Source organism: Hyperoodon ampullatus, assembly GCF_949752795.1.
Source record: "Hyperoodon ampullatus genome assembly, chromosome: 11".
NCBI classification, from domain to species: domain Eukaryota; kingdom Metazoa; phylum Chordata; class Mammalia; order Artiodactyla; family Ziphiidae; genus Hyperoodon; species Hyperoodon ampullatus.
Genome location: NC_136924.1, coordinates 54,333,979 through 54,356,671, shown reverse-complemented (window position 1 = coordinate 54,356,671; position 22,693 = coordinate 54,333,979). Strand labels below are relative to the sequence as shown.

At 48.9% G+C, this 22,693-nt stretch overlaps 2 protein-coding genes across 4 annotated transcripts in view; one reads left to right on the top strand and one right to left on the bottom strand.

Annotated features, from left to right (window-relative positions):
• Nucleotides 1-431: 431 nt before the first annotated feature.
• ASB8 (ankyrin repeat and SOCS box containing 8) lies at nucleotides 432-4,602 on the top strand (the record flags this gene model as incomplete). The annotated part of the gene is made up of 3 exons (XM_079714757.1): nucleotides 432-560; nucleotides 2,025-2,129; nucleotides 3,970-4,602. 3 exons carry the CDS (start codon nucleotides 432-434, stop codon nucleotides 4,600-4,602), a joined length of 867 nt encoding a protein of 288 aa, XP_079570883.1.
• A 3,093-nt stretch (nucleotides 4,603-7,695) lies between these two features.
• Nucleotides 7,696-22,693, bottom strand: part of PFKM (phosphofructokinase, muscle) — a gene marked incomplete at both ends in the record, with an annotated part of 40,768 nt that continues 25,770 nt past the window's right edge. The window contains 21 exons of one of the 3 annotated variants that reach the window (XM_079715048.1): nucleotides 7,696-7,840; nucleotides 8,082-8,187; nucleotides 8,267-8,366; nucleotides 9,684-9,795; nucleotides 10,020-10,081; nucleotides 11,110-11,274; nucleotides 11,771-11,923; nucleotides 12,023-12,110; nucleotides 12,463-12,533; nucleotides 13,629-13,778; nucleotides 14,526-14,589; nucleotides 15,109-15,173; nucleotides 16,275-16,400; nucleotides 16,986-17,078; nucleotides 17,341-17,436; nucleotides 17,546-17,654; nucleotides 18,078-18,122; nucleotides 18,887-19,052; nucleotides 19,281-19,470; nucleotides 21,096-21,173; nucleotides 22,032-22,105. In XM_079715048.1, coding sequence (XP_079571174.1) covers nucleotides 7,696-7,840; nucleotides 8,082-8,187; nucleotides 8,267-8,366; nucleotides 9,684-9,795; nucleotides 10,020-10,081; nucleotides 11,110-11,274; nucleotides 11,771-11,923; nucleotides 12,023-12,110; nucleotides 12,463-12,533; nucleotides 13,629-13,778; nucleotides 14,526-14,589; nucleotides 15,109-15,173; nucleotides 16,275-16,400; nucleotides 16,986-17,078; nucleotides 17,341-17,436; nucleotides 17,546-17,654; nucleotides 18,078-18,122; nucleotides 18,887-19,052; nucleotides 19,281-19,470; nucleotides 21,096-21,173; nucleotides 22,032-22,105 — 2,258 coding nt within the window. The remainder of the gene's footprint in view (nucleotides 7,841-8,081; nucleotides 8,188-8,266; nucleotides 8,367-9,683; nucleotides 9,796-10,019; nucleotides 10,082-11,109; nucleotides 11,275-11,770; nucleotides 11,924-12,022; nucleotides 12,111-12,462; nucleotides 12,534-13,628; nucleotides 13,779-14,525; nucleotides 14,590-15,108; nucleotides 15,174-16,274; nucleotides 16,401-16,985; nucleotides 17,079-17,340; nucleotides 17,437-17,545; nucleotides 17,655-18,077; nucleotides 18,123-18,886; nucleotides 19,053-19,280; nucleotides 19,471-21,095; nucleotides 21,174-22,031; nucleotides 22,106-22,693) is intronic. The other 2 variants (XM_079715050.1, XM_079715049.1) reach the window with 2 other exon arrangements.

Sequence of the window (22,693 nt, the reverse complement as noted above, 5' to 3'; positions counted from 1 at the left end):
GGGTGCTGATAATAAAGACCACATAATTCAGAGGAGGAAAAGAATGTTTTGTGGCATCTTTAGCCTTTAAAAGAATCCCCTTCCTTGCCTAGTCTTTTTTAAACCACACAGAGCTCCATGGGGAACTTAGAGCCCCTTGGGGAAATCTTGTGCTAGGCTAGGTCAGAGAGTAGAACTGAGATTTCAAGGGTCAGAACATCTGCATCCAGGTTTACCCAGCTCCTTCAGCAACTATTATAATCTATTTCTTATGATTAAGAAAAAATGATATTAATGAATGAATCATTGATCTATTTGAAATCTGGTTTTAGTAGTGGGAAGGCCTCAGAGAACCTCTAACGCTAAGGACAGGTGTGCTCAGTGAGACTGTGTATGCCTAAAACATCTTTGTTTCAGGCAGTTTGGAGCATGTGAACGTACTCTGAGCCTTGATGAGTTCCAGTATGTGGTATATTATGCAGAGCATTCAGAGCAAATACTCTCTCTCAGAGCGCTTAATCCGAACAATCGCTGCCATTCGTTCCTTCCCACATGACAATGTAGAGGACCTCATCAGAGGGGTGAGTGTGCTGTGTTGATGCAAGAGTCCTTGGGGAGGTGAAGTGGGAAAGCTCCCGGGGAATCCTAATGGATGACAGATTTGCAGCTCTGACTCAGCACAAGATCACAGGGAGTTTTTACAGTCTTCTAAAATGTATTAACTTGACCATTAAAATATATTTAGCCTATGTTTTGCTTCTCTTCCCTTCTGCCTTTCACTTTGCGCCTATGATATTTTTCTTCAGGAATTATGTTCTAGATAAACCTAGTCCCTTGTTCTCTATAAAATCTCCGTCTGCATATGGTGCATATGGGACCCAGCAAGCTCAAAGTCTTCAACACATGCTGTACTAAGGGAGGAAGGAGGCAAGCAAAGCATAAGCGGCTTTCAAATCCTTGTGTTTTGTAATAATTACATGGAGAGATATCATTGGCCTTCTGTCTTACCAACAGCCACCACTTACAGTTCCACAGAGAAGATCAACCCCTAAAATGCATGGTAATTTTTGACTTAAGAAAACTCCTTAACTATCTGATGTCTAACCACTACTATTCAGTAATTCTGCTGAATGACTAGTATCCTAGAAGGGCTTTGATGCCTTTTTTCTGTGTATTATTCCTGTTGAAGAGAAGTTACAGGGTAATTTTTTTGGTCACTAGAGAATGCATCCAGATGGTTACTTCTGTACATTCTTTTTAACAACTTTAGAGTCCTTATTTATAGCCTAGAGCCCTGTAGCTGCTTCAGAGTTGTGTGGCACAGCTGTGAGAAGAAAAAGTCATACAGCATTAGCTTGTTCTCGGCAAAAGTGGTATCAGAAGACTCAGCAGTAGAAACTTTGTCACATTCTAATTCTAGCTCTGCTGCTGAGTCATTCTGTGACTTTGGTCTGCTGTGGTATCTTCATCTTCTTTACCAGATTTGAAATAGAAGTACCAGTGGGAGCTAGGTGGCAGAGGATGCTGATACTAATAGTCTACTTTGAAGATGTTTATAAACAAAGAGATAACATTAAGATGACCTTGCTATTAGTGATGGTCATCTGTCAGGTGGTAAAAGAGCATGCCAGTTCTCCTGGCTTCAGTCTGAAAGACTCCCTTTCCTGACTTTTTCAGAGCATGGTAGCCATAGAAAGTGGATTGCTTTTCCAACCTTCCTGCCTGATGATAAGGTTCCACTGCTTTTACATATAAGGTTATGTCCTCAGTGATGTCCAAATGACCATCTGGCAGTCTAGCTTGTGGAGAAACTTAATGACTTGATCTAAGGGATCGACAGTTCCTTTCGTTCATCTTCAGTGTATTCTCTTGGTTTGGATATTGGCATTATAATATCATTTAGTGAATAGGAATAGAAACTGGGGCTGGTAGTATGTTTACAGTACAGAGTTAGAACCCTTTTCCCCCCGGACCTTGTTCTGAGTCTTGTCCTGCGTGGTGAGCCAGAGCTGAACACACCGATCGAAGTTTCCTTCCGCCCACAGGGAGCAGATGTGAACTGTACCCACGGCACGCTGAAGCCCCTGCACTGTGCATGCATGGTGTCCGATGCTGACTGTGTGGAATTACTGCTGGAGAAGGGAGCTGAGGTAAGGTTTCTAACGCTGTCACATCAGTGATGCACTAAACTTGAGCTTCACACTTTCTTACAATTTCTTGTCTCTTCTCCCATTTCTTCCTACCTTCTAGCTCCTGGTAACATTGGCATGGCCAATATTAAAACAAAATGTAATGCTGAATCATCCGAAGCATTTCATTCCTTTGCCTTTCTTTCTTACACTGTCCATGACCCCAGGAAGAGGGAATTTTTATCTCCCCTTAATCTCTCAGCCTTACTTCTAGGGTTGTTTATATTTCCATTTAATCCTCTCATTGCCTGTTGACTATCCAGGCCCCTCAACCCTGATTCAACGTAAACCACTTGAGACCTGCTACTGGATGTACACTTCTAATACCTCTGTCACTGGAAAATAGATCACTAGGCAGTCCCTTCCCCAGGATTGAGCTACTTGTGCTCTTTCTGCCCACTGATTTTTTTCTGTCTTAGCATATCTTGTTCCTATTTTCTTTCGAATGTATCTTAACATAAAAAAACATAGATTACTTTTTATTGGCATTAGCAAGAAGCAGCATAGTATAATGAATGATTAAAAGAACAGAGTCTGGAACCATACTTCATGAATTTGAATTCCAGCTCTGTCACTTCCAGCTGTGTGACCTTGAACAAGTTACTTAACCTTTCTTTGCCTTAGTTTCCCCATCTGTAAAATGATGATGATAGTGGTGTCTTCTTCATAAGGTTGTAAACTGTTTAGAGCACTGGCATGTAGTAATTACTAAGTAAGTGCCTATTAAATAAATAAATCAGCAGTTTTGACAGCTTTTGAGGCATCTTCAAGGTGCACACGCTGCGGCACTCATTTGAATCAGACATGCCATGAAGCTGGTGTGCAGGCCCCAGACACACTGGTCAGTAAGCCTGCTTCAGCCCCCGGTATCCTCACCTCCACACCGCCGTGTTGTTCTCTACTTGTCATTAACTATCCCGTAACTTTTATGAGTGACCCTGAAGTGAAAGCCAGTGATTAATGTCAATGATAAAAGTGAAACTACCCCGGGGGGCAGTGGGGGAGGCAGTTTTTAGCTAAGTAGAAGGTTGAACTCAGTTAAATATCGCAGGGGTTTTTTTTTTAGTGCCTTTCATGGGAGAAGATAATTCACTATTTAAACCTGGGATCTGAAGTCTTTGTAGCCTTCAAAAATTATAGGTGATGCTGAGTTTTAGCAAGCCGGCTGCTCTTCCAGCACTGGAAGATCTGTGTTCTTTCCTCCACATGCTTTCCTCCAGGCTCTTTTGTGACCTCACAGCATATGTTTGCAGGGGGCTGACTTGGATGAACAATCTGAGCTTCTCTGGATGGTTAAAGAACACAGCAGAGCTACATGGGCAGAATCTTGACCTCATTATTTTTCAGTCTGGTTGCCGTTAGCCACGGGATACAGAGTGAGTCAGGATACGTAAAATAATCCAAAACCTTTTCTCTGGCCAGTATATTCAAGCTGCTTTCCAATAAACGTCTTTCAGAGTAGTTAAGAGGACTTAGACTTCATCTTCTCTTTCTTTCCCCTTACTGGTAGAGGTCCTAGTGAATAGTAAATAAGAACATGGAAGCAAAACCCTAGATAATGCAGGCCAGCTAATTGGCGGACATCAGTGTCAGTTGTCTGGACAGTTGTTTTCCTATTTGCTCCTCAGCTCCTGTCATAGCTCCATCCTGATCACCATGACTCCCTGGGAATTGCTTGTTGACCCTCATGTTCAGAACGTTACATAGCAAAGGTAGTGGATAGACACATGCAAGCGGCTTTGCCAGCCTGTCGTCCTCTCAGTTGTCTATACACTGTAATGTAGTTGCTCCCCCTTTACAGGTGAATGCCCTGGATGGTTATAACCGAACAGCCCTCCACTATGCAGCCGAGAAAGATGAGGCTTGTGTGGAGGTCCTGTTGGAATATGGTGCAAACCCCAATGCACTGGACGGCAACCGAGACACCCCACTTCATTGGGCAGCCTTTAAGAACAATGCCGAGTGTGTGCGGGCCCTCCTAGAGAGCGGGGCCTCTGTCAACGCCCTGGATTACAACAATGACACCCCGCTCAGCTGGGCTGCCATGAAGGGAAATCTTGAGAGCGTCAGCATCCTTCTTGATTATGGTGCAGAGGTCAGAGTCATCAACCTAAAAGGCCAGACGCCCATCTCCCGCCTGGTGGCTCTGCTAGTCAGGGGACTTGGAACAGAGAAAGAGGACTCTTGCTTCGAGCTCCTCCACAGAGCTGTGGGACACTTTGAATTAAGGAAAAATGGCACCATGCCACGAGAAGTGGCCAAAGACCAGCAGCTATGTGAAAAACTGACTGTTCTGTGCTCAGCCCCAGGGACCCTCAAAACCCTCTCTCGCTATGCTGTGCGCCGGAGCCTGGGACTCCAGTATCTGCCAGATGCGGTGAAGGGCCTTCCACTGCCAGCTTCTCTGAAGGAATACCTGTTACTCGTAGAATAGCCCAGAGGAGATGAGTGCACCGTCAGGCAGGCAACTCTGGGTGAGGTTTTGCCCTGCAGCACTGTCTCTGTCTTGGAAAACAGGGAAAGCAGTTGTTCCTGCTCTGTGGTTTCTGTTTCAAGGCAACATGTCACAACAGTAACCTCCACATCACCTCCCCTCCCCAAACCAAGCAACCAAAAACGTCCCTCACTTTTGTTTCTGTTTCTTGCTTACCTGGCTTTTCATATTGCACCCGGAAAAGGAAGAGGTCTCCTCGATCCTCGCTTTAGGGAAGAAGTCAACAGTGAGACTCAGTTTGTCTCAGAAGATGAAGCATATTTATAGGACATGTGTTTGGTTTTCCTTAGGGGACCTGATTAACGTTTTCTGAAGAATCCCTCTTAGAAACATTTTAATTGATCTGTGAAGAAGTTTAAGAAAATTCCAGCTAACAATTGCAGCCCCCAAAGGAAGATACTACAACCTCAAATGGTGTGCAGTTCAGAATTAGGCTGGATGATATCCCTAGAATCATCCTGGGGCATTCAGAAGGGACTGGCCCCCTTTCTCACCATCGAAGGGAAGGGCAGCCTTTGCTGCTTCTTCATGGGTGTGCCCAAGGGTTACAGTAGTTCAGCAATGTTATTTTAGAAAGACTGTCTTGCTGCTTTCCATATAGTAGAAGGGATAGGAGGTTCTAAGCAGTCCTAAGAACTAACAGTCCTCAGAACTTTTCTTCTAACACAGTTCTTTCTCCTCCTGACAGCCAGTTTTCTGTAGTGGGCTTGACAGGCACTTCCTGCACCGTAGGCAAGGGTGTTTGCTCTAGCACAGGAGGACATGGGCTGGGCTGCCTTTTCTCTCTGGTCTTCTTCATTCACTCTGCTAAGAGTTTAGAATTTGTTTTGTTTTGTTTTCAGGTGTTTTGGAAACTTTACTTTTTACTGATCTGTACTAGACATTGGTGGAGGGGGTGGAGAGTTAAAGAGTGGGGGAGGAGCATTATAAGAGCTTCCTCTGAGATGACCCACTTACCCAAAAGAGATCTGTTTTAGTGAACAATACTTAGTCTACAGTACTCTCTCTTTTCATGTTCCTAAACTAGATCAAGGTGTTATTGATCCTAGATGACCTTATGCAAATGTGAAAAACTTTTTTTTTTAAACTGATTGGGAACTATAAATAAAAAATGAACAGAATCTGCTGACACAGCTAATTTGAAAAAGTTTGTCCGCTTTTGTCCTGTTGCTGTTGGTGTTTTTTGCTCACTTAAAAAAAAAAGAAATAAACAGTTCTAAAAGCAAGTTTGGCAATTTCTACTGTTCCTACTTTTCTGTACATTATTTAATTACCGTGAGCCTCAGTGTCCTCATCTCTGAAATGGGGCTGTCACCACCACCTGCATTGGCTGTTTTGAAGAATCAGTGATAACAGTGCTTGATATTTATTAATTTTTCTTCCCCTTAAAGAACTGTACAAAGAGTATTTGGCTGCTTTAATGCTGGGCTCTGACAAGACTTCTCGATCATTTTCTTTTTATTTTATAAATTTATTTTATTTTATTTATTTTTGGCTGCGTTGGGTCTTCGTTGCTGCGCGTGGGCTTTCTCTAGTTGTGGCGAGTGGGGGCTACTCTTCATTGCAGTGCACAGGCTTCTCATTGCGGTGGCTTCTCTTATTGCGGAGCACGGGCTCTAGGCGCGTGGGCTTTAGTAGTTGTGGCACGCGGGCTCAGTAGTTGTGGCCCACGGGCTTAGTTGCTCTGGGGCATGTGGTATCTTCCTGGACCAGGGCTCGAACCCATGTCCCCTGCATTGGCAGGCAGGTTCTTAACCACTGCGCCACCAGGGAAACCCTCAGTCATTTTTTAGAACTGTTTTTAGGATATAGCAGTTATACTTTGCACAGCCAGCAAAAGTGAAGTACTACAGATAATCCTTTCCTCCATCCCTTGTAAAACCTCAAACCTCCATCCTGCTTCAGCAAGCAAGCGAGGAGACTGTGTAGGTTGGGAGGAATATGTACGCTTGTGCCAAGAGCCAGGATCTGATTATTGGAGACTAATCTCAAGCCTGGCATTGACAGGGCAGCATCCTATCAACTGGGGGAACAGTCTGTAGTCCCAATCCTAAGAACCAACTGTATTACATGGATACTTGCTAATGAGGAAGTATGGGACAGAAAACAAATTGAGCTGAAAAGAACTGACAATTTTCCTAAGCAGTATTTCAACCAACCCACCAAACTAGGTCCAGGACTGGGTGTCTCTATTTCCCAGGCATTCAAAATGTACATGTCTCCCCACCGATGGTGTCTGGCTTTCATCGAGGAAGGAGCACAGGGGAAAAGTTGAGAAGGAAGAACCCTGGATTGTCAGAGGAAGAGTAGAGATTGGGGGATGGCTGGAAAATAGCAATGCTGGGTAATGGGTAGATGATCAAGAGGTGAAACACAACTTCATGCTTAAGGAAGACGGGAGCATCCTGTTGGCTGCAGAGGATGCAGGAGGGATTAGTTGCGGGATGAGGATAGGGACAGTGTCCTATGTTTTAGGACCCTGTGTACAGAGTCAAGAGATGTCCAAGAACAGAGAGAAGTACATGGGGTTAGCGCATGGGCTGCATTTTCCTAGGTGTCCACTGGGCAGAGTCTGGTGCTTGAGGCTGATAGGAATGCACTTGTGAAGATGATAATAGGAGAACCAAAAGCACAGTGACCAGTTGGCATTTATTAGTGTAGTTATGGTTTGTCACTGTCGTAAATGTAGTAGAGGAACCAAGACTTTGTTATCACAAAGAAATAAATAAAGCTTATTTTTAGGAAAATTCTAACCGAGTAACTGAAATCGAGCAGTAGCACTAGAGGAGCCCAGCCTTGTGTGACACGTGAAGCTGGGGTAGAAGTCAGGATGAATTCTACCTACAAGGAACTTACGCTTACTGCCCCCTGCCCCAGCTCCCTGGCCAGAGCTGACCATGGCTGCAGTTACAGAATAAAAGGAAACCTAATTGAAAGTGAGCTGAGCTGAAACACTTGAGAATGCATGGACTTGGATCTATCAGGGTGAGCTGACCATGATCAGACGATCCGTTCCTCTCACTGCAAAGAGGTTTAGACGGTAGCTTCTCCGGACCGCTTCCGACTGACGTGCTCAAAGTGGGCATGCTCTGAGGTATCCAAGTCAATCTCATACTTGGCTAGGATTTTGAGGATGGGCCTCAGCTTCAGCCACCACTGTTCCTTGGGGATGCGGTGCCTACAGAGGAACGAGGCAGATGATGATTTAATCTTTAGCACCCCAATCAACTTCTATCAAAGGCTATGGGAAGAAGTTGAGCAGAAGAGGCTGGATTTGGGGCCTGGGCATCGGATCTGAAGTAGGTACGACTACAGGTGTTACTCCTAAAAGAAAAGGACTGCAGAGGGTGAGCAGCTTGGGAAGGGTAGATCTCGAAACTACCAGGGAGAGAACCACTGCAGGAGGTAGAGGTACTCACTCAAAATCCGTCTGTTCCTTCAGCTCAGTCACGGCTTGAAAGACCAGGGCCCTCTTACGCATCCCCAGAACACAGCCCGAGTCTGGGGTATTGGCAAAGATCCGCCCTGCAACAGGGATAGTCAGTCAGCTTCTATACTGGGAACCAGCTTCTAGGAAGGGGGCTCACCCTCTTACCCCACCTACCATTACGGTAACTCTCTTTGATTTTCCCAGACATCCAGTTCATAGCCTTTGCACCCATCTTAGTGGCAAAATTCCTGTCAAATGGAGTTGGGCTCCCACCCTGGAAAAAGAATCATAAAAATTACACGGGGAAGGACTCTAATGAAGTGGCAAAGATATGGGAATACACAGAGAAAAGTTTATAACCAGAAATAGGAATCCAGAAGTCTAACTATGAAAGGAAATCCTGAAACAGGGCCGGGAACCAGGGCAAGCTGGCCTAGTGTATTTGGCCGTTTATCAGACTTCAGAGTAACTAATTAGTACAAGGGGATGACTGGTCTCACAGTCGCCTCTTCCAGCTCCGTAGCTGCACGACCCTGTTCATTTCCTTCTAGTCTTACTGGCCATTCCATTAATTCCCTGCCCCTCATTAGCTTAGCAGCTTCTATCAGTCACCATCATCAATGACACAAGTGTTCCTTGTGACCCAATTTGGATGCTCTTGGTAGCACCTCAGAATAATATAAAACATGGTGCAGAGTTTCTCTGAACAAAGCAGAAGTGGGAAAATGGGAAGGAAGGAAAAACAGAAAATAGGTCGTCATACTTTATCCAATAGTGCCCCATTCCTGCAGGAGCTGCTAAGCCCATTCAAACTGAGATAATGTGAATTCATCTGTGGGTATAGAAAGGTCAAAGGTCACTGCTTAAGAGGCATCTGCAGGGACATTTGGGATGGGGTAGGCCTCAGACCACTAGTATCATCTGTGAGTGAGGCCTGCCTTGGGTGGGGATTGAATGTGGGTGACAGAAAGGGATTCCTTTCCCCTTGAAACACCAGTTAGTAGAGATGGAGCCCAACCCTAGCAAGGTGCCTATACTCATCTCACAGGTTCCCCACAAAAGGCAGCATGCTGTGGTGGCGAAAGCACTGGACCAGCTCATTTTGACCTCATTCCAGCTTGACTAGTGGCCCTGGAAAAAGCATTTCTCCTCTGTGAGCCTCATTTCCTTCATCTGAAGCAGTGGTTCTCAACTGGAGACGATTCGGCCCCCAGGGGAAATGTCTAGAGACATTTTTTCAGTCGTACAAGTGGGGAGGGTGTGCTACTGGCATCTAGTGAGTAAGAGTACAGGGATGCTGCTAAGTAAGCAATCCTACACCACACAGAACAACCACAAAGAATTTTCCAGCTCAAAATGGCAAGAGTGCCAAGGTTGAGAAACCCTGCCCTAAATAAAGAGGATGAACCACAGAATGTCTAAGGCCAGTTCCAAGGTAAAGATTTCTGATTCTGTGACTGTAAAAGCCTGCAGGCCCACGCTCTGTAGCAGCCCCAACAGCCTCCAGCGGGTCGGAGGCTAGTGGGAGATTCAGTGACTGTTGGGGGTGATTTATGGCTGTCTGGTGACGGGCATGGCGTGTCTTCCGCACCTGCTGCATGTGGCCAAGCACATTCTTCCTGCTGTCGAAGATGCCCTTGCCCTCCTCAGAGTACAAGTTGAAGATGAAGTCAGTGGTATAGTTCTCATTGCACTTCTCATTCCTGCAGGAGAGACCGAAGCCTGTGCCGGGCATTGTCCCCCTCCCTCCACCCGCCTTCTGCCTTGGTCAGCTTTGCCCCTCCCGGTTCCATCTCCCACCGCGGTCCAGGCGCTCTCCATTTGTATCCAGACTCCTCAGGGCGTCCCAGCCACGGATGCAGTCTGACTAGGGCCAAAGGCTGACTATTGCTTCTCTTCACTTAGGAGCAAACCGGGGATGAGGTACCTTAACACCAGTCCCCTCTTCACAGTTGTTTTCATCTTTTGTACCAGATGTTCCACATTCGCCTGAAAATGAAACAGAAAATCCAAAGCCCGGCTGAGAGTGGATCCGGCTGGGCAGGCTCATAGTTCCCTTCCTCCCTGCCAGGCGTCTGCAGGAGGGAGAGGGACATGAAGAGGGCTATTTACAGCCCAGGGCCTGAACCGTGCCTAAGCCCCTTAAGAAGGTCAGTGCAGACTGAAATTAAGACTCCAGATGCGACAGGCAAAACAGGCAGAGGGAAAGTTGGACAAAGCGTGGCAACTGTCAGTTTTCGGCTCCTTCAGGGGCTTCCAGTTCTCCCTCCCTCCAGTTCTCCCTCCCTCAGAGGGCTGACCCTGCTGTCCTTGTAGATCTCTAAACGGGCTGCGTCTGGGTTGCATCCGTCCGTGTACAGCAGTGATTCACCCAGAAGCAGTCGCTTCATTGGGCTTTAAGTTGGGGGGTGAAGGAGGGAAAAGGTCACCCTCCACTGCAGGCAGGGGTTGGCTGGGCCCTTGGATTAGGGAGTTCCCTCACTTTGTGGCTCACAAAGTTTCCCTCACAAAGTTCCCTCCACTTTGTGGCTCTTTTTCCCTCCAGTGAACGGGGATCTTGGAAAACGAGGATCATAAAGGTATCCCCTCAAAAAATGGAATGAGGACTCCAGTTTGGTAGCAAGGGAAATCTGACAGGGGTGGGTGTGGGTGTGTGAGTTTCTCAATCAGTTAAACCACCTACTCAAAGTTTAGAAAGGTTTTGTAACCTCACTAAACCTTTCTGATCTATAATATGGAGATACTATCTCCCTTGCATGTCTGCTATGAAAATAAAATGCAAAAGCACGTAAAGTGCTTAGCTGCATACCACCCTTCAAACAAATGCTCCAGCAACAGGAGCGGCGGCCACGTACAGGAGGTTACACCAGAGAATGCCCGCCCGGTGCTCCTTCTAGGACTCCACACACAGACCACACATCAGCTCTGTCCTCGCCTTGGGCTCTCACAGCTTAGGTCGCTGTAGGGACAGTGGGGAGAGACTGGGGCGGGGAGAGGGGCTGTGGGTAGCCGTCTACCTGCAGGTCTCGAATGGTGAAGGGCTCCTCAAAGATATAGGCAGCATCGGCCCCGGCTGCCAGGCCCGCCATGGTGGCCAGGTAGCCGCAATAGCCACCCATAGTTTCAATGATAAACACCCGGCGCTTGGTGCCTGCCGCTGACTGCTTGATGCGGTCACAGGTCTGCAAAGACAACAGGTCATAGAAAGACATGGTCACGGGTGTGATTCTTGTCACTTTGCTGGCCCCTTCCATCACCCAACTCTGGAGCGACATCCTCCCCAGGCCCGCGGGTCCCCTACGCCTCATCGAGTGCTTGCCTTCCGGGACAGCAGGCACGTCTGCTAAGCACAGTGTGGAACTCCTCCCCTGGAAGGAAGCTGTCCCTACCCCTCCTGTTGCTCGGAGTAGGGGAACTAGGCTGTAGGACCTCAGAAAGGAAAAATCATTTGATATGCAGAGTACAGACGCCTTTCTAGGTGAGAGGACTCACAATGCGTGGAGGATGGACACCATATGTACGGTTAAAGGCAGTGTGGGTAAATGCCGGGGCTTGAAGAAGCATTCTTCTAACACTGCCACTTGGTTGGTACAAAACAAGTGGCTCACTTTCTAGGCCCAGACTCGGTCCAGGGATTACAGTCCTGGCCAGAGGCTGGGAAGCAGTGGTGGCCCTCACCATGCAGATGGTGTTGAGAGCCGTGTCGGTCCCCACGCTGAAGTCCGAGCCGGGCACGTTGTTGGAGACCGTGGCAGGGATGACCACAAACGGGATGCAGAGCTCGTCATAGTGCTTCCTGCCCTCCATCAGCTCTAGGCCCCCCGTGTAAGCCTGAGAAGATGAGAGCAGCAGGGATGGGAATGAGGGGAGAGGGAAGGTGGGGCCAGGGGCGGGGGGGGGGGAGGAGGAAACGGGGGTGGGGGCACTCACCTCAAAGCCCCCGATGATGACAAGGCCCTGAATGCTGAACTTGGTGATGTTGGCACTGATCTGTTCGAAGCTCTTCTTGGGTAGAGTTCTAGTTGATTGGGGCAGGGAGAGGAGAATAGAATTTGGGGAAGAGACAGCAAAATTGAAGGAGAGAAACGCTAGAGTTAGAAGGCACTTTGTTTATAGTTTAACTTGTGCCCCCTTCCCTACCCCACTTTCTCATCCCCGTCTGAGGATACACGCTGGGGCTCTGAGTTGCCAGGGCTGCTAAGAGATGTCTGGATTGGCTCGTCTGCCCTCATGAGGCAACTGTGAGCTTGCGGGGAGCGGACCCAGAGACAGCACTGGTCAGGCAGAGCCTGACTGGATGAACTGACGCCCGCGGGCCAAGGCCCGCCTTTCAGGGCGACGAGGAGGAGGCACTCCTGTAATGCACTGACCTTTTAGTTCCAAGTTTAGAACCACCTTGGCCAGTCCAGCCCCCAACATAGCTCCAGCCAGCCTCCTCGATCTGTAGGGAAAGGTCGCACAGGTCCGCATGGTGGCGACACAACTCCTTCAGCTCTGACCCTGCCCCGACACCCACCTGCCCGGACAGAGGAACGCCAGGCACCAGCTTTTCCCACCTCACTCAACTTCCTCCCCTTTCCGCTCGTTCACAAATCTTAAGCGCCTTAGATTACGCCAGGCCCTGTGCTGAACTCTGGGACAGAGAATTAAATCAGACGCGTTGTTTGCAAAGGGTTCATTTCAGCGGCTCCTGCCTGTTCCCACTGCCCTAAAATTAAATACAGTAGTCCCCCTTTATCTGTGATTCCACTTGCCAAGCTTTCAGTTACCTGTGGTCAATCTCAGTCCAAAAATATTAAATGGAAAATTCCAGAAATAAACAATTCACAGGTTTTAAATTGCATGCTGTTCTGAGTGGTGTGATGAAATCTTGCACCATCCCACCCAAGACGTGGGTCATCCCTTTGCCCGGTGTGTCCACAATGTATACGCCACCCACCCGTTAGTACAGAAAAAACACATAGTATACAGCTGACCCCGAACAGCATGGGGGTCGGGTGCCAACCCTCTGCATAGTCAAAAGTACACGTGTAACTTGACAGTCAGCTCTCACATCCACCGCTCTGCACTCATGGATCCAACCAACCCCCGATCATATAGTACTGCAGTATTTGCCACTGAGAAGTTCTGGGGACTTCCCTGGCGGTCCAGTGGTTAGGACTTGGTGCTGTCACTGCCGTGGGCCCAGGTTCAAGTCAGGGAACTAAGATCACACAAGCCATGCAGCATGTCCCCCCCACCAAAAAATAAAAAATTCTGCATGTAAGTGGGCCCATGCAGTTCAAACCCGAGCTGTTCCAGGATCAGCTGTACCTAGGGTTTGGTGCTATAGTGGTTTCAGGCATCCACTGGGGATGTGCCCCCAGCAGATAAGGGGGGACTACTGTATCTACTTCTCCTTGAACCCCAAGAGGAGAAAAAGGCAGTGAGGGATGGGGGAAGGTAAGAGAACAGGCAGGTCAGCCACTACACTTATCCTCTGCACCACTGCTCCTTGGCCCCAAAGTAAGCACCCTCCTTCCTTGTATCCCTGTACCTGACCCTTGGCCAGGCCCTCGAAGCCGTCGTGTACAACCAGCACTCGGTTGCCCTGGATGAGACCGATTCTCACGGTGGAGCGGACGGCGGCATTCATGCCTGCGGCCGGGGCCCCCACGTTCATCACGGCCACTGTGTAACAGCCACTCTGGAGAAGGAAGCAGAGGGGGAAAGGGGAAAGAGGGGACAGCAGTGCGGTGGGGGGACAGGTCAGTGAGGGGAGCTACACTCTGAGTCCCTTATGGTCCTGACAGCACACCCGTCCCTCAGGGAACGCCAGCACAGTCTGTCCCCTCCCCCACACGAGGGAAGCAAAAGTCTTCATCACAGATCAATAAATAAAGCTGTGCTCCCTGATCCCAGGTATCACTGCAAAATGAATAGGAGACCCTCCAGAGCAGTGTTTCCCAAAGTGAGATCCTTGGACCACCTGCTGTATCAGATCCACCCAGGGAGCTTGTTAAATCTGATATTCCTGACCCTACCCCTGATCTGCATCCCCTCTGAGGGAGGGGAATATGCATGTTTAATAAGCAACCCAGATAATTCTGGTATACGGTAAATATTAAGAACCACTACGCCAATGGAAGAGGTGGCTCAAATACACTTAGGTGTGATTATTCCAGATTTGCCCAGAGAAAATAATACATGAGGCTTCTTTCCCATTCCTTGCATGCTATCTTGTCAGCCTTAAACTGGATGTGGGTCTTGGCTTAGAGACCTTCAGGACACTCTAAGAACATGGGCTTATATCTGGGGTGACTGAGAGAAAATTATCTTAGTGGGGTCTAGGATTCAGCACTGAAGATTACAGGCAGGCAAAGAAGTAGGCTGTGTGGATTAAGGGTAGCACTTCATAATGGGAGAATAAGGGGAGAGAGCAACTTGCCAGTACCTTAGATACTGGGGGTCTGACATGAGCCAGAAGCTTGTATACCTCCCAGTTGTTCATGAAGCTCCTAAAAAAGTACAGAGAGAAGAGAGAGCGAGAGAGAGAGAGAGAGAGAGAGGCGGTGTCTCCAGGCCATCCCCCAAGGCCAGCAGCCAAGGGGATCTGGTCTGAAGTTTTGCTCCCAGCGTGAAGTTCCACAGAGCAAACCTCTAAGGACATAACTGGGGCCGAGCAGGGATTGGGCAGGGCTGCAAAGAGGCCACTAACTCACCAAACACTCCCTGAGCACTCTTCCCCCCTCGCCTAGAGAAACTTATGATCTAGCTGGGTCCACATATAGAAATAACAGACTATGAAAGGCTAAGGCCAGGGAGAGAATCCCTGGGGTGAACTGAGCCACCTGGTCATCTCACAACTAACTCTCTCTTGGGTCATCTCACAACTAATTATCAGAAGAAACTGTTGCAGAGACAATAAGAAGAGGAAAAAGCAGAAGCTCCTATTTTGGATCTGGAGCTAAGTCGATTTTTGGCTTCATTCTGGCATCTGATTTCTGTAGCTAGTGAGCTCCTGGTCATTTCCTCACCGGCCTCTCAGCTTCAAGGCTTCATCAAATCTCCTCTCATCCATGGCCTTGGTCACGTCTTTGGTCTGAGGGAGGAGCACGGCAACAGTCAGACTCCAGGGCAGAGTTCTGCAGTGCTGGATTCCCATCCCACACTGAGACCCTGCCCATCTCTGGGCTTGTGATTGGATCCTGCCCATCCTGTACCCCACCTTTTCTATGCCCCCCAAACTTTCATAGAAGAAGTACCTTTGTTTTTCCTTAATTTTCTGAGTAATGAGCAGCAAAAGAAAAGGGCTGATTCTATGCTCTATTTATTCGAAGATGGGCAGAGTGGAGGAGTACACACAGATAAGATAGCATCCTCCTCCATTCCACACCCAGGACCCCAGCCTCAGAGTAGCCTCTAAACTAATGACTAAATGAAGACGATCCTGCAGATAACCAGTTAGGAGGAAAGGCTGATCCCTGCCATGTGCTTCCCAACTACTGCTTTCTGCTCTGCGAGCCACAGCTTCAGCCTGGGGCTTTTAGAGATACGGTTCCAGGCAAGGCTGGAGCTTGTCTGGGCTGTAGGTCATTAGGACTCCCAAGTCTCAGAGAGAAGCAGCCAGGAGATGGAGAGCCAGCCCTGAGAATCACCCGGACACCTGAGCTCCCAGCCGCAGCATCTGCCCTGTGGTATCAGAGGAGCGATTCCTCCGTAACTAGAGCCACCACTTCCTGAGCACTCAGCATCTTCCAGACCATTTACATGTCTTCTCTCCAGTCCATATACTCACCCTCGAGGTGAGTGTTTCTTAGTAACCTCGTATTGATTCAGAGAAACATGTTCAAGGGAGAGATCAGAGAGAGGGATAAGCTACCCAGCCAGACCTTAATAGTATTCCCCTGCTTTTAATAAGTTTGGAGAGAGATTGCATGGGTCTCATTACTAGGTAGGATGCAGAGTTTTGCATCTTCTTTAGCAACATCTGGTGGATGGGAAAACTGAGGCTTAGTTAGAGAGGTGACAGCGCTGTCACAAAGCCCATCGTGTGCCTTCCCCACGCACCTCTTCCTGCGCTGCGCCACCTCTCCACCTGCCCCCGCCCTGGTAGCCTCGGCAGCTGCTCTCTTTCCCCATTAGCTCTAGCTCAGAGATGGGTTTGGGGCTGGCAGGAAGGCAGGGTGGGGTCAGTACTCACCACCTGGACACACTCCATGAGGGGCAGGCGCACAGCCTGGTTACCAGAGAGGCTCACCACACAGGCTGGGGTGTCCGGGGTCCCCTCCAAAAGTGCCATCACTGCTTCCACACCCATCCTGCTGCCCTGCAGGGAGCAGAGACAGTCTGGTTCAAGCCTCCCCATCTAGTCTTGGCCTAGAGAACCTGGGCATTCAAGGCCCTTTCCAAATCACGAGTTGGGTTCCGCATTTAAGGACTGTGGCCAAGAACTCACTGGGCTTTACCTCCCGACCCAGATTTTGTCTAAAGCTTGATGACTGTTCATCCTTTTGCCACCAGAACCCCAAGGACTCTACCTGGTTCCAGAGAAACATATCCACTATAGTAATCAAGGGGATAACCGGGGCTGAATAATATTCCCTTCCTGATGAAAGTAGGATAAGAGGGTACAAACTGAGTATCTGAGGTTAGATCTTAATACTTTCACTCATGCTCAAAGCTCTAAGATATCAGACCTTAGGGGAGCATATCGTTTCCCATCATTTTCTGCAACAAAAGAGAACTCTTGAGCACATGGGAATGGGTCAAGGGCCACTGCAGTCCAGAGTCTGGTGGCAGGGTGGCATGAGCAACGGTTGAAGCCCCTGTGCTGGTCAAGCACTGTCCTGCTGGGAAAGGACAGCAGGTTGAGGGTTCTATGGTGTGAGGGCCCCAGAGCCCCACGACTTACCAGGATTCTGTCAAAGGCCGACGGTGTCCCACCCCGCTGCACATGCCCCAAGACGGTGACCCGGGTATCATACCCCAGACGCTTGACCACCAGCTGAAGGGATCAAGAGAGGGACAGAGAGAGATACAGAGTCAAGGACCTAGACTTAAAGTCAAGGTCCCTAAACAAGCAGGGACCTAGATAAACCAAGGATGACTTAGCCTCTTATCTTGTAATGATTCCTAGGTGGGAGGAAACCAGGGGGCAGGAAACCTGAGGAGACATATGCAGGACTCAGGGGAGGCTCAGAAACCACCAGGCAGTGGGGCCAGGGTGGGTAAGGCGTCAAGGCCTCTTTGGCTCCATTCATACTAACATTTTTGATGTCTTCTGAGCTGATTGGTTTCCCGTTCCTGTCAATCGCACCCTCAGCCACAATGATGATGTTGAGACGAGAACCACGGTTCCTTGTCTGGTCAAGAACAAAGGAAAAAATGGTCAGTGTTAAGAAACTGCTGGACAGGAAAGAGATCAGCAGAGCAGGGCGAGGGTTTTCAAAGGGCGAAATAAGGCGCCAGTACCTCGCTGAGCCGGCGACACAGGTGCTCCTCCCAGTCATCATCTGGCGGACACTCAGGAATAAACACCCAGTCGGCCCCACAGGACAGAGAGGTGACAAGGGCCAGGTATCTGAGACAAGAGCCAGAAGCATTGCGCCAGGAGCTACGCTCCACCAACAGCCTCTCCCATTCCTGACAAGGCCCTAGTCCCACAGCCGCTGAAAGGTCTGAGGAGCCGCCGTTTCATTCTTGGGGCGAGGGGAAGAGCCCCACTGGTTCCGCTAATCAGCGAGATTCTGTCCCTGAAGAGCCCCTTCTATCCACACTCACCTGCCACAGCGGCTCCCCATCTCAGAGCGCTGTCTGCTCTTTCACAGGTGCATGTGTGGGATGTAAGGGAGGTTGGGTGGAGCCGGGGAAAGGCAGCCACCCCAAGAGGAGTGTGTACACCTCCAATCTGCCACCACTAGGAGGCCTCCCTGGACTCCCCGGGGAAGAGGAAAGGGCTATTGCCTGGTCCACGGCATAGACAAGTCAAGATGGGGGATCTTACCCACAGTGCCGGCCCATCACTTCTAACACAAACGTCCTCTGGTGGCTGTAAGAGACAGACATAGGGCTTGCACAGTCCAAGTGGCCCTATGGCCAGGACCAAGTCCCCACCCACACTGAGGCCAAGGAAACTCTCGGCGAGATGCATTTATGCTGTGGGCTTTCTAGCAGGTCTCCTGAGACACCTGGAAGACCCAGGGTAAACACTTTAGCCACAGGGTGTCCCAGGCCTGAGAAAACACCACAGAAAAAGGTGTCAGTACTGAGGCTCTGTGCCTGGGAAGGAGGGGGCCTGGGACGGGAAGGAGCGAAGGGAAAAACAGCGGAGGGAGGACTCCACTAACCTCAAATCCTCCAGGATCAACCTGCAGGAGACTGTCACCCGCCCCAGCCCTCCCATTCTCCTGCACTGCTCCCCGAGTCCCTGCCCTTCTGAGCAGTGGCGTAATGGCCGCTACTATCTCTGTGACACGGTTGGAAAGGTTTGGGGCTCCCTGGATTTGTCTCAGTCTGCAGACAAATCATTTAGACAAATCATTTTTAATCATTTAGGAGACCCCACAGGTAGTAAAGACCTGAGAGCAACACATTTGGACAGTGGTAGATAGTGGCCAGAGGCAAGTCTTATGGCATTTATAGAGCAGTGCAATTCAGTGCTCTAGGGATAATTTTAGTTAAAAACAATGTTCTAGTCCCAGAAAACTGGTCACTGTAGTCACCATAGCTCAAGCACTTTCATCTTCTCTAGTCCCCAGCTGGTTGGTCTGTCCCAGCGCCATCCTCCCACGCCTCCTCCCACTGGGCCCTCACCTCTGAGCGGTAGTGGTGATGGCATCTACAATCTCTGTGATCCGGTGCAGGGCAGAGTCAGTGCCGATGGTCATGTCAGTGCCGCAAAAGTCGTTGTCAATTGAACCAACCAGACCCACAATGTTCAGGTACCTGGACTTGGCAGCCTCCTCCACTGTGATCTTACCTGACAAGGGGAAGCAAAGCAGGAGGCACTGGGTGAGGTCCCTGGCATGCTAGGGAGCAGGTGACTGGAGAGGGAAGGGGCTGCAGCCAATGGCAGTTGTTGACAATGGCAGATAAAAGAGGGCAAAGACGGCCCTCTGTGTCTGGGCAACAATTTTCCTCCATGGGAGGGAAAGGCGGGTGTGTGCGCCCATACGCAGAAACCACACTCACGAGAGCAAGGTCTCACCTGATTTCTGGAGGTCGCTCAACAAGTCACTCCACTCAGAGCGGAAGGTGTCGGCCCCGGTGAGGCTGCCGTCACCCCCAATGACGCACAGGTTGGTGATCCCGCGCTTCACCAGGTTGTGGGCAGCTCGGAGCCGGCCCTCTCGTTCCCGAAAGTCCTTGCACCGGGCGCTTCCAATCACCGTGCCTCCCTTTGGGGAAGAGGTGGGAGTCAGCTCCCCAGGTGACACGGCCAAATTTGGGCTCAACATGCTAAGACTGCCCTATCCCAACACCGTGATGGGCTGGCATCATCACGTGGCTCCCTAGGAAGTTCCCTGACATCCTGAAGAGTCACTGGCCCCTTCTTTTGTGTGTGTCTGGTTTTAAAGTTTTATTCTTCATGAAAAGGATTAATGAAGTTCACATGAATTTCTAATTCCGGAGTCACGAATACTGATGTTTAACTCTGTTGTCTGAGGGTACATAATTGTACAAGCTTAGCCATTAATAGAAGACATGCGAGTCTTGATTGCCTTAGACACGTTTCTATTTCATTTGCCTATCTCCTTTGGCTGCATTCAAGATTGTTCACTTTATCTTAATTTTCAGCTTGGTTTGCATGGGCCTACCCATAGCTTTCCCTGTTTTTAACCTCCTTGTAGTTCACTGAGTTGGTTTTTGTTTTGTTTTGTTTTGTTTCTGGCCCCTTCTAAAGGAAGGTGAGATGGTGCTGGCTGAAGTATCACAGGGTCATTCCCATGTTCTGCTACACTTCTTAGAAGACTGCTAAGATGGGCCCATTCCACTGAAGGCTTTGTCACTGTGACTGTCCTAAAGAGAACTAGGAATACACACATACCTGTAGGCTTCTGAAATTATCTCCATCTTTCTCATCTTAGATGAAAGAAGCAGCAGCAGTGACTTCAACAGGGACAAGGCACCGCTAATCCTTTTCCCTTTGCGCCTGGGGATCTGTGTGCTAGTGGGAGGAGCCACAAGACCCAGCCATTCACAGGAAAAACAGCTCTGAATATGGAAAGCCCTAAATCCCCAGGAGCTTGTAGATACCCCAAGAGAGGAAAGTACACTTAGGGTTTTCATAAATCATATGAACTCCTGGCATCCATGACTTCGGGGGTATTGTGATGGAGAATTCTGGCTCATTCTCAGACCACTTTATGGGGCACCACGGCCTGTATAAAGCCTTCACAAAGTGCTGCTCATTAAATTTCTTCCCATGGATTTTTTTTAGGGGATTGAGGTAAAGAATGAGGATACAAATGTAATGTGCAGATTTTTCAGTAAATCAGAAGATGAGTATAGAATGACGTAGAGAACGTAGCAAAAAGGGCTGTGGATACAATCTAAATCATCTTAGATTCTTCTTTAAACTCTAAAACGCTCTCTCGGTTCCTTCCTTCCTTAAAAGGTCTGGTATCAGGTCACCTCACCGTCATCACATGAGGACTGGCAAACTTCAGCTCTACTCTGGCTCTGGCTCCAGTCCTCTGGTGAGGTTATTTTCAGGGCCTGACCTCCCCTGTGACCCCAGAGCAGGACCTGTTACGTGCCAGTTCCTCAAGTCTTGCCTCTGACCTTTCTATAAAGAGCAAAGTGTCCTGTGATCACACCCTCAATCCTCCATCCCGCCCCAGGAAACCAGGGTGATGTTTTCAAATGTAAAAAGTAAAGGACAAACATAGCCCCTCTCTGGTCACAGAATCCCTTCTCATCAAACCACATGGCAGGGAATTCAGGAAACCATGAGCCCCAGTCCAAGTGAGGGTGAGACAAGGACAGGACAAATACGGGACAGGAGTCCTCTGGAACATACCAGCTGAAGCATCATCGAAACACTCTCCCAGGTGGCTTCCCTGATGTTATCTCCACCATCCACCAGGCCTTGATAACCCTGTGGGGTACATTACACCCATTCAGCCTCTGCTAGGCTTCCCCCAAACTCCCAGGATTAAGACAGAGTCCCTGGGAAGAGGTTCTCTGAGAATCAAGTCACCCATCCCACCTCCCATTAATGACGCCTAGGTGCTCCTGAGAATAACACAGTCCAAGGAAGGAGACGTCAGCTTTTTCAATACCCTCTTCTAGTTTCTCTCATTCTCTAAACATCAGAATGCCCTTCCTAATATTTGATCTTGATTCCTCTTATTTTTGGTTCATCCCATTTCCTCCCAGGGGAACTAGATGACAGATGGTTTTGATAACCAACAATGGAGGAAGAAAAGAAGGGTATGTTGGAAGGAGCAAGGGAGATAAATGTGACTTGAAAAGATAAGAGACTATAACGTTTGAGAGGAGAAAGGCAGACAGACCTTATGGAAAGAAGAGTGGATAAAGGATGAGAGGAAAAGGAGAGGAGGGAACCAAAGAGGACTTAGAACCTCAGAAAGTAAGGCAAACTGCAGAAACACAGTGGGACTCTAGGGCTCTGTCCCTCCTAGGGCTCTGTCTCTGGATGTATTGAATTTGCTGTGAAATACTAACTCATTTCACCTTCTCTTCTCTTGGGGGAAGTAAAGGGAGGACAGAGCTACTTCTTAATTTAAATCGAACAGGCAACACGAGGACCCAGCCTGCAGATCCCTGGGACCCACTGTCATTACTGGAGCCCCGAGTGGGGAGGGGTGACTCGTGAAGACAGGGAACCAAGACTAACCAGACACAGCAACGTAACTGGGAGGTAAGGAAAGAGGGTGGGGAGGGGGAGGAGAAACCAGAGAAGGAATAATGGGGAGCAGAGCAGAGAACCAACCTCATGGACAAAGAAGACACGGGCACCAGTATAGATGCCAACTCGAACCACAGCCCTGACAGCAGCATTCATACCTGCAAGGAGGAAAGAGTCAGAGAGAGGTTATCCTAAGAAAAGCGGCCCTGGACTCTAAGATCTGAGACAGTCCTTTTCTAAGGCTTTTCTCTGAATCTAGACACCTCTCATCCAATTCTTCTGGCCTCCCCACTAACACTGAATTACTTCATTCAATGTTAATATAGCACAAGTTACCTCCATTCCTCTCCCCTCCCCCCAAAACCCCATTTTCCTAAGACCTTTCCTTGCCAGGGCAATCTGGGGAATAATAATCTTGAATGCTTATTGTGGGGTTAGATGCTGCTAGATGCTTGTCAATCGCAAACTCATTTAATCCTATCCACAGCTCTGGAGTTGCCTCCATTTTACAGATTTGGAAACTGAAGTTCAAAGAGGTCGAGGTCACAGAGCTAGGGTGAGCTCAGCTTTTAATCCAAATCCTAAATGTCTAAACCAACACTGCTGACCTCCATGCTAATCCCAATGGCTGTACGAGGCTTTTCCTTGCCTTCTGCATTGAATCTAGGTATCCAGCTTGTATAGGTTTTTCAGGACAAAGACATGGCTCGCTGGGGCTTAGTGACCTGACCATTCACAAGCTGTTC